The sequence below is a fragment of the Opisthorchis viverrini genome, assembly GCF_000715545.1.
Source record: "Opisthorchis viverrini unplaced genomic scaffold opera_v5_330, whole genome shotgun sequence".
In the NCBI taxonomy this organism is placed as follows: domain Eukaryota; kingdom Metazoa; phylum Platyhelminthes; class Trematoda; order Opisthorchiida; family Opisthorchiidae; genus Opisthorchis; species Opisthorchis viverrini.
Window position 1 is genome coordinate 244579 of NW_008751991.1, and position 11479 is coordinate 256057.

Genomic DNA, 11479 nt, shown 5'->3' on the forward strand with positions numbered 1-11479 from the left:
TTTTTAATTTTTCGATATGAATATGAGTCCTTAATCTTGAATGCAAGAGACTGGAGAGTGGTTTTCGTTTGAGAAACACCAGTGTTACTGAAGTGTCACAAAGCTTCATCATTCAACCGAGAGCAGATGCAAAGACGTGCTATTAACTTGCCATTCGGCCAGGAGACAGTGCCACTCGTACTGATTCACAGAACAAAGTAAATTCGATGAACCACAAAATGGCAGGCTCAAAATGATACCGGTAGCTGGGACACATATGCGTCATTAAAACGCTTGTTTCGGTGCTGATAATGTTGCTGACTGAATGCAACGGTGCACTTTAGATCCGAGCGTCTGCAACGCATGTAAAGCTGGGTTACAAATTTCTTGAAAATGAAACTACTTGACGTATGAGGCGATGCATGGCAACCACATGATAACACGATGCCCGGCAAGTGGTAGTAACCTTCGAATTTCCATCAAACTTATGGTACGTGCGTAGTAAAATAGTTTGATTTCGAGTTTTATTAGGCCGTAATGGGTGACATGATGTGTACGGTATTCTTCCGGTCGAGGGTCTTCCACAAAAGCGATCTCATTTTTATGGTTTATGACATTAAAGAAACATCACATACGAGAGATTCAGCTGGGTTCCACGTGAGCCTCCCGAAAAACCAAATTAGTTTGCACATTAATGTATTTCCCTGATTTCATACAATTTGGTTTCAAGGTTGATGGAAAATTGGGGACTACGCCTACCTGATCAGTCCCAAGAAGGGCGAAACCGATCGTGGGCTGTCGACGAATTTTCAGCAACCTTATGAGTAGTGCATTACAGATATATACATACATCAAGATATCTCGGATACCGTAGCGACGGAAACATGAGGTGACCTGGTGCAGCACATTCAGTTGCCCGGAGACATGAAAACCGAAAGATTCACTCGGGTTCCAGGTGAGTCTCTTGCAAAACCAAATTAGTTTGCAAATAAGTGTATTTCGCTAACAGGGTTGAGTTTCAACTTAATGCCCGCTTAAGTAGGAAATTGGTGCGCACAACTTGGTGCTCAACTAGGCTGATAGTAACTAGGATACTGCGCTCGATCTGATTGGCTTCATAAACTCGTAACCGAAACAGTCTGTCCAGGTAATCGTGAAACCATGTTTTGCGGCCTGTCCTTGGATGAATGCGCATAGTTCAGCACTGGTGCACACTTTACTGGTATTGCAGTTGTGGCCAGGCTTTGCTAAAAATCTGAGAAACACTGCAGGGCCGTTTCGACTTTACTGGGAATTATCGGCGGTGTGCACTTCACGAAATTCCAGGAGTTTCGAACTCGTGTCTTCTCGGCTACTAGGTTAAACTTTGAGCTGTTCGGCCAGGACAGGATTATAACGTCAGTCATTCTTCAATCACGGGATTCATATCATGTGTTCACGTGTTGAGTGGCTCCTCGGGTGATCTTTTCTTTGATGATAGTTCCACTATGAGCTACTTATCCACTGTTGATGGTGTTAGGAGATAGGGGATTTTTAATGGAGATTTTGTACTTCCGTCTGAGAACTCATCAGTTGAGGAGCTAGTCTACATGTCTGATCTCCTGATGCGAGTCATGTGATTGAATGTCGCGTGGCGCTATATCGTGCCTGAGTACAATTTAAGCATAATGCTGACCAGCCGTTCGTGGCTGAACAATTAGATGTTCAAACTAAGGGTCTAGAGTTTGCACGATCGATACTTCTTTGAGTTTCGTGGAATATGCGCTGTGCATTATTTCCATCTGTACAGTGATTCTTGGCTTTTCAGTATAGGTTAACTTCACTTACATGACAAGATCACCACGGAAATTCTCGAATACCCTCAAATTAACCTGAAAGAAATTTGTTTACCTGATTATGAATGTCGGGTCGTAGCTATGCGACAGTATGCTTCACAGCAGCTTCTGTCTGGCTAGAGCTTTTCAGTATAGGTTAACTTCACTCACATGACAAAATCACCACGGAAATTCTCGAATATCCTCAAATCAACCTGAAAGAAATTTGTTTACCCGATTATGAATTTCGGGTCCTAGCTATGCGACAATATGCTTCACAGCAGCTTCTGTCTGGCTAGACGGCGTCACAGATTTAGTAAAAGTCGACTAAAACTGATACCGTTGTACTCAAATGAACAACAAAGTGTGCGTTATCTTAGGGATCGCGAGAAGCGGGGTAGACATTTTAGCTTAAAGCGTATTTTTTCGTCTTTTTTCGTTTACCAAGCATTCTGCCCGAAGCAGATGTTATCAAATGCACCAAGCTGGGAAACTTGATGAAAAAAGTGCTTTTCCAACTAAACACTAAGTACGTCCCATCGACTGGTGACGAGACGTTCGCAAGCTCGTCTTCAATATCGGCCAGTCTAACAGATCACCAAAGCCGATAGCTTCAAACACACTCAAAGGACACTCGGTATTACCATTGGCTATGGACACACTAAACTTCAGGTAGGCTAATCCAAGTAGACTTCATTTGTTCTGCTCATCTTTCAACTCTCTAACCAACATCTCATGGTATCCATGCAGTTTGCTTGTCCGCGGATTATCTTCCTGAATTAAACCCGGATCAACGACTGACCAAGAGGATTTGTGGAAAACATTCACCATTTCAAGCTTTCTAATCCTAGTTGGCTATTGGCTGGTTGGACGCTGACAGTGAGGATTAGTTTGGTCAGATTAGGCCAGGACGCTGAAGAAGGTGTGTGATGAAAACTAATAAGGAAACACTAATAAGGATACGTTTACAACTTGCAGCTTCAAGCGCTCCAAGCTCCAGAATTAGACAAAAATTTGCGAAAAGAATATAGGCGAATGTTTCATTAAGTTGTCTTGTTCATCACGGTTTTGCTGAGCTTGACTTGGGCATGGCTTCGGGTATCATCCAAAAATACAACCTTTAAGTTCAAAGCCCAACAGGACCGCATAATGCCGTTTGATTTGTAAGATTCATGTTCGATTTGAAATAGTCTACAATCCTATATGACTCAAGTGGTTAGAGCGCGAATTTACTGAACGTAAGGTGCGTGGTTTCAACCCGACCTCTGCCTCTCGACTTCCTCTGTCTAAGCTTGGGCATGGCGTATCCCCGACCTCGTGCTTCCTTCAGGTAGCACGGCAGCTAGGTACCAAAGGGTCGCTACAGCTGAACGATCATTATTATCATTATTGGTCCACGACCCTGTCAAATATGCCTCATCTGCAAGTATCTAAAACGTGCAAGCCAATAACGGAGAACCGGTAATTTTAGAAGGGAACCCCATTAATTACGAGGTTGTGCTGGTAAGTCAGCCCTTAGTGAAACTGAACGGCTTTGTGTATTTTGTCTTCAAGTGGCAAACACGACACACTGTATATCGGGAACAAATCACGCAGTCTAATCACCAATGTGCCGACCAAAATATTGAGAATCTAAGACAAAAAAATGGCCGTTTAATGTGACACAAACCCAGTCGGTAAAGGACAATTTCATAAAAGAAACTACTCACAAGGTTGCTGAAAACTCTTCGACAGACCACGACCGGTTTCGCCCTTCCACTTCGGGCTCATCAGGTAGGCGCAGTTTCCGTCAACCTTATGATCTACTTGAGCCCCAATTGGACTGTTTTTGAGAAATTCACTCATTTGCAAATCAATTTGGTTTTCAAGAGAGACTCAATCAAATCTCTCATTCACGATATTCCACAACTGAATGTGCTGCACGCAGGCTGCCTCACGATTCAGTTGGCAAGATATTCGAGATATCGCAGTATATTTTAATAAAGGAAGAGTTTTCAGCAACCTTGTGAGTAGTTTCCTTCATGAAAATATTTTGCGATATCTCGAATATCGTGCCAACCGAATCATAAGGCGGCCTGTGTGCAGCACATTCAGTTGTAGAATATCATAAACAAGAGATTCAGTTAAGTCTCCTAGGTGAAAACCAAACTGATTTGCAAATAAGCGTAGGTGAAAACTAAACTGATTTGCAAATAAGCCTAATTCTCGAAGGACAATTTCACTTCATTTTAAGTGATATTTCTCCCACTTTTCAGTAGCATGTGGTGACTGAAGAGTAAACCAACACATAAGCCTCAGAAATCAGCGATTTTTATACCTTTCGGAGATCCGTGGAGTGGAAGTCTCCACCGGTCAGCAACATACGGAATACTCGCAGGAATGAATTTCAGCCAATTACTTTCAATCTCAAGTTTTAAAACCCAGTGTATGTCCCCATTTAATGAGATAGCCTTGAGTCTCTCGGTTCTACAAAGCTGATTGGGGAAGGTACGCTGAGATCTTCAAACTACGAACGAATCGTCCGCATAGTTGAACAGCTTATTTTGCACGTGAAACGGTTGCAAACATTTTGTCGTATGAATTTCTGATCTTGATACAGTCGGCGTCTTTGTCCTATCCAAATCCAGTACAATCAGACTCACTCAAATGGATTTTGTCCGCTTTCTACGGCGTCCGAATTTTTTCGAAATTCCGGTAAACGTTAATATGATAATGGTGAGCATGGAATAGAGTAATAAAACTGACAGTCCAGCGTGAAATCCAATGTTGAATTCCCCTTGTTCGTAGTAGATATATCTGGGGGGAACATGGAGCGCTTCGTTCAAGGTAACCTGTTCTGCAAACGGTAGCAGCGTGGAAAAACTCAGGGTCACAACAAGTAATGTGTGCAACATCAGGGTCGTAAGATGGGGCCAAGTGTTGGACAGGTTATTTATAATAGATTTATATGATACAAAACTCAAGGTAATCTGCCTCACTTGCTTCTTGTCCAATAGGGTTTTGTGTGACCTTTTAAATGTGCACCCAAATCAGATCATACACAACCCTTCTCATTGCACATAGTTCTCAGTTTGCTTGGTGTTTTTAATTTGTGGCGACAAATATTTCAGTTGTCGTTGTACAAGTCGTAAACGCCCGGAATTCGGTGAACGTCAGGTTTGTTTTTTAAGAGTGGTAGGTGATGCACATATAATCTTTGTAGAGTAGGATTAAATCCCTAATAAGTAGTATGTTACAACCCGGTATGGATTGTCCTTTGGCAATACTCACATTATCAGGCGTATAAAAAAGACCAGTCCAATGGAGTTCTCGCTTACAATCAAACAAGCTCTTATCTGATCCCTTTAGAACCTTCGTTCAAGTAGCCAGTGTAATTTTGTACATTTGCCGATTTACCATTTTGTTCTCACTAAATTCCGGATTCTTGTTTAGAGGCTGACGGCTTCCTAGTTATCCGCATTATAATGTAGCCCATTATTCTGAATACTTGCAGAGAATCAGCCGAAAATTCAGAACTACTCTACACCTACTTGCATTCTTTTAAGTCACCCTGATTTGGGCCAGTTCAATCCATGCAACGTTTAACCACGTTAATCACTTTCTATCGAGAAAAGGGGTGGGAAAAAGTGTTATTCACCGGGAATATTTCACCACTCTGAACGACGTTTATTTTTAAAAAAAATCCAGCTATTAATTTTAAAGCTGTCTATCCATATTATTCATGGTACGTTTCCATGTGTCAGTGATGTATGCTCAAACTCAGTGATTCTGGCAATTATTCCCAAATTTTCCTAAACGTTTTTCACCTCAAAGTCAACACTATCTGAAGATACTTGAATCGTTCTACGGGTGAAATCTCTGCTGATCTTTAGATGCATGTGCCATTGGTTCATTTGCGTTCTTTAACGCCACAAGAATGAAATATTTTTCAGAAATTTCCTCTGGGTGTCATACATGGGTGACAGTCTTAATCTCTCGTCGGAGGTATTCGATGAAGCATGTTTTTATGGTTGAATAACCAAAAACCTGTTTGCTAATAAAAAAACCAGGGTTTTTATCACACAACGCTTCAAGGTCCATGTTAAACAAGGCACATCAAGCGGGAGACCCTCTTAACGACCTACACTACACGGAAGTCATCCGAATACGCATGATCACGAACTCCAAAATCCCGGTCTTCTGTGTAAAGAGATGGAATCCACGAATACTTACCCTAAAAGCACATGACTTAAATCACTGATTTGCTCATACTAACATGTAAGTGACCAAAGGAAGCTCTCCTCGATAAAATTTGGTTTAGTATGAATTATTCAATTTCACAAGGGGGTTTGAGGATGAGACTAATAACTCAGCCAACACTCGCTCTCGAATACTTCCCCCAAGACGCTGAAAACTCGGTTTAAGAGTGATATGCTTGCGTTAGTTTTGAGAGCACCATTATATGAACCAGTGAGGATATTCTCCTGTATTGATTCAAAGAAATGATCAATGTATTGATCGTCAATACACTGCACTTAGCTGTCCGAAAAGGATCACGAATTAATCAGGAAAATCGATGGATTCTAATGATTGTAAGTTTATCCTGCCGATTACCCTTTGGGAAGGAAACTCGGGGTGTGAGGTCTTGGAAACGGATGTGTAGACGTTTCAACAGGAACCTCAGCTATCTACATTATGTGGTAAGCATGCAGAATATGACTCCTCTGTTCAAGTGACAAGTTCAACAAGGTTTTGAGGTATTGATTTATTCTGCTCGAAATAGTTTCTCTAGAGTGAGAAACAGCGAACAGTTTGAAACTTCAAAACAAGGCAGCTAGGTTTCATAGCATAAAAACAGGGGCGCCGATTTAAAGTGGGGACCAAAAAATGTGACTAATCTACCTCAACAACAAGGATGTTTGTTGTGAGCAATAGTTTTCAAACAAACCCCAAATAAATCGATGATTTTGAATGACCCACGGAAAAAATCATTGTTGTGTTTATATGGCTTTTTGTAGGCGTTCGTGTCCAATCAGAATACCATTCAAAACGTACGGTTTTAATGTTTTAGCGATAGCTCACTGGTCGATACGAAAATTTATCAAACTGAAATATGAGGTTTGAACCCAAACTTGATATACGAACTACTCTTGCCTTTAGCGAATATACACTCATTTGCAAACTATTTTGGTTTTTCGAGAGACTCACCTGGAACCCAGCTGAACCTCTCGTTTGGTTTCAAGTAGAACTTAAGGTTNGGGGACTGCGCCTACCTGATGAGCCCTGAAAAGGGCGAAACCGTTCGTGGGCTGTCAATGGATTTTCAGCAACCTTATGAGTAGTGCAGTACGAGGATATACATATATCGCGATATCTCGAATATCGTAGCGTCTGGGACATGAGGCGGCCTGGTGCAGCGCATTCAGTTGCCTGAGAACGTCACAAACGAGTGATTCAGCTGGGTTCCAGGTGAGTCTCTCGGACAAACCAAATTAGTTTGCAAATGAGTGTATATTCGCTAATTTCGTGCAATTTGGTTTCAAATAGAACTTAAGGTTGACGGAAACCCGGGGACTGCGCCTACCTGATGAGCCCCAAGAAGGGCGAAACCGGTCGTGGGCTGTTGACGGCTTTTCAGCAACTTTATGAGTAGTACATTACGAGGATTTACTCTTGCCTTCATTTGGCAACCTCATAGCCTCTCAAACATCCTGTTTACTTTGAGTGGTACGGCGGCCACGTGTTGAAAGTGGCTGAACAACTGTCGTGCCCACATACAACCCTCTGTCCTTTGCCAAATTATCAAGCCTCCTGTGAATAGAATTCCCGTCCCATATGTGGATCACGTGGATCACGTTGTTAATCATTCAACAATATAGCCATTCATTTGAAATGGGTGGGAAGACACTAGTACATCAGAAAAACGTTTTGGATTAGTAAGCATCACGCCTTTCAGTAGTTGTCTGCCACTGGTTAACAATTACGAAATAATACGAGATTCTGTAGCCTACGATAAACTTTATTCTTTTAGAAAATTTAAACTCTTCGATTCTGTTAGCTCCAAGTATACTTTACTGAGTCTTGGGACAGACCAAGGTGTCCCAAATGAAAGTTCAGTTGAATGCTAAACTCCAAGTTTTCGTCGGAAGTTTTATAAAGGCAGGCACCGAATTAAACTTAAAAATAACGTTCCTAGACGGTAGGTTTGCTGCTGGTACATTGCTTTAACAGCTCAGAGTTTGTCAGTTTTTTTGTGTGTACAAAATACGACAACAAATGTGCGTGCGAATTTCACCTTCCCGATAAAAAACCAAAACAGCCGTTGTTTCGCAAGGGCAAACTCTCCACCCCCTGCCACACACGCACATTCGAACAAAGCACTGTGGCTGGAAGATGATAGATAATAAAAAATCTGTCATTGAGTATCTCTTTGAAAATGTCCAAACGCAGACAGTTGTATCATGCACCGAGTCACTCTACTCGTGCTGAGCCAGTACGCAACTCAGGGAGTGACAGGAAGAGAGAGAGAGTAGACATGAATATTTTTTCTCTTCACACTGTATTACTTCCAATAGGGAATAAAAACTATTTGACTGTCCACTTCTGATTTCTCCACAATGCCATTGGTTTTTCGTATGCGCATGGGCGCTTGGGCGTACAAATTTGATATTTATTTCATACTGGTCAGTTAGAAACCAAAATGCCTGCTAACAACCTGAGCATTCGAACTAATATATGTGAACAAACCATCCTTTCGGTATAAATTTTTCGGTGAGGTGGCCGGGTTTGGCCCGCAATCTTTTCAAGGCTTTCACGCAATGCCACCGAACGGATGCCACACTAGAAAAGAACAAATTCATGGCTCTGAGAAATTTGTTGCTGTCTGTTTGGAGGTCAACGTCAAATGGTGTCTTTCAAATAAAGGAAATACACATTCAAATTCTCGTACCACAATCATGTTAAAAGTGGAGAGTAACTTCAGAAGATGAATAAAGCTTTCCTTGAAGAAATTGGCGAAATACTCTCATTTGCAAACTTTTGTTGACGACAGTCTCTTAATGCCTCCTTATTATCGTGAACCGCAATCTGGACAGCCGCTTGAACGCCTGGTGTGCTTAGCCAAGCCAGAAAGTCAATAAACGTGCGAGTCATCTGCTGTATTGATCACCGCTGCGCACAAGCGGCCAAAAGTGATACTAAGAATACAACTCATCTGTCAAGGGCGAGTGAAGGACAACCAATGAAATCTGTGTCAACGAAAACGGTTATTCCATTGGCCGTTATGTAATCCCGTTACGTTCGGAGCTGGTTCCCATAGTAAAAATAAGTTTGGTTTTACGAGAGATTCACCTGGATCCCGGCTAAATCTCTAGTTTGTGATGTTTCCTTAAAGAAGATGGCACTCGAAAAAACCAGTCCGCCTTTCCGTTATTGAAGGATGTGCTCCGCTGTGTTCTAAGTTGAAGCTAGCCGCACTGCTCACCAGCTGCTTATGTCCGAACTGTTCAGTGTCGGACTACTGACCGAAACGTCATGGATTCTGAATTTTTTTGAGAGCCGCGCTGTTTCTTGGCTTTTCAGCATACGTTGACTTCACTAACACGGCGCAGTCTCTTTTGAAACGGACTACTTGTCTTGAAAGAAGGGATGTCTGACCGCTATTAAACAAGATTTACAGCATTTTTGGAGACAAAATGATGCCTACTCAACCACACTATTCCTATTTTATAAAACGGCTTGACGAAGGAAATATAAGTGACACGCAATTAAACGGTCTACTAGCAAGGTTTGTCACAGGTTGTAACATAACTGTTCAGCCCTAAAGGGCCTATGCAACTCTCAGTTTCACTCAGTGAAAGCCAGTATGGTTTACGCGATTTGATGGCTTGAATTGCAACAAATTGGTATGAGCTTAAACCAACAGTAGACTCATTTGCAAGGATACTGAGACTATTGACTGTTGATCAGGCGACTGTTGACCTTATCGCTGAGGGTGGCCAATGACCTGTTGACATTTCGCGCCATACCGGTCTAACGGTGCGCTGTACTGATGAGACATGCGAGAATTCAAAGTTCCAATGTCCAATAGAAGATGAAGGTTATAACGGAAATTATGGAACCGCTGTGCAGTGTTTGTTTACTATTGTTCAATATTCAATGAACGTCTAAGAACTTTCAAGAGGACGCTTGAGTATGTTCACTTTCCAAAAACTCTATTCAAACGAGATAGTAATGCTGACATCCAATTGGTTGAAACCGCTTAGTTTGTATTTGATGATAGACAAATTCGCATCGAAGAGCGTTCATTATTTCAACAGAAGACATCAACAATGCCTAGTTGGGTGTGCACTAGAGATATCCCCTTGTTCGCAAGTGATCTGCCAAGGCCAGGCAGCAGTCACATGACCAGCAGCCAATGGACTTATCCGAGCTACGAATAGTTCGTCAGATTAGAAACACTGCAATTATCAGCGTCAAACCGGTTCTGTTGTCCTTTGGTGGTCAGTCTTTGTTTTCCCATATTTCAGAGGGCTTGGCAACATAAAACATCTACATTAGAACTGACCTGTTACAAATCTCGTAGAAATCTGCAAATCGATTTGGTTTTCATGAGAAACTCAACTGAATCTCTCGTTTATGATATTCTACAATTGAATGTGCTGAACACAGGCCGCCCCATGATTCAGTTGGCAAGATATTCGAGATATCGCAGTATATATTTACACAGGAAACTACTCACAAGGTTGGTGAAAACTCTTCGACGGTCCACGACTAAATTGATTAGCAAATTAGTGTATTTCTAGAAAACGGCACAATTTGGGCTCAAGTAGATCATGAGGTTGACGGAAACTCGGGGACTGCGCCTACCTGATGAGCCTCAAGAAGGGTGAATCGGTCGTGGGCTGTCGGAGAGTTTTCATCTACCTTGTGAGTAGTTTCCTTGTAGAAATATCTTCTAATGAGTAAGGTAAGTGTGTGTACGTGTGTGTGCCCGCAAAGCTCTCACGGTCGGATATATTCACCCAGTGGTGTTTTGCTGATTATTCTGTTGTCGAATTAAGAAGAGATTCACATCAAACCCATTTGCGATGAACGCGAACTGAATGAAACGCACTGAGTCATTCGTGTGTCTAAGCAGCCTTGAAGACCAGGATTGTCACTTTCGCAGTCGGTAAAAGACCACGGGCAATAAAAACAAGCTTGGCTTTAGGCTTTACACTGATCAATTGACATTCTTCTGGTTCGAACACGTCTGCTAAAAAACAACTGAGCCTACCCCCCAAAGGATTCTGAGGGACCTTGTAATCATAAGGGTACTGATTCAGGCATCGAGAGTGAAAATTAAAAAAAGATGGCGTATAATTACACGAAATTTCAGAATGGCTAAACTGTGAAGCGGAAGTTGAAATAACTGGGTTTTTTATGCGTTTGACGCCACCGCTTCACTTAAAACTAACGAAAATGCGCATCTCGTAGCGTGCATTTCAATGAGCCTTCTCATGCGAGCAGGCCACAATTGACTGAGTAGATAGTGTGTGTTTGTCTTGTCCTAATGCTCCCTCAAAAGGCTCGTTTGGTGGTTCATGTATGGTTCGTTTCTATGCAAATAGCCTGCACCATCGCCCTCTTGAGCTTCACCGTCAGCCTGTATGGATAATCGATTGAATTCCGTTTTCATGTATCTTGCCTAAAGCATGCTTAGCAAC

General features: G+C 42.0%; 1 protein-coding gene across 1 annotated transcript; it reads left to right on the plus strand.

The window, feature by feature from the left end:
• Positions 1-903: 903 nt before the first annotated feature.
• On the plus strand, positions 904-10513 carry T265_15049 (hypothetical protein; the record flags this gene model as incomplete). Its single annotated transcript, XM_009176365.1, has 4 exons — positions 904-934; positions 3014-3254; positions 3506-3762; positions 10332-10513. Coding segments are annotated over 4 exons (711 nt in total), but the record flags the coding sequence as incomplete, so codon positions are not given.
• Between the last annotated feature and the right edge of the window lie 966 nt (positions 10514-11479).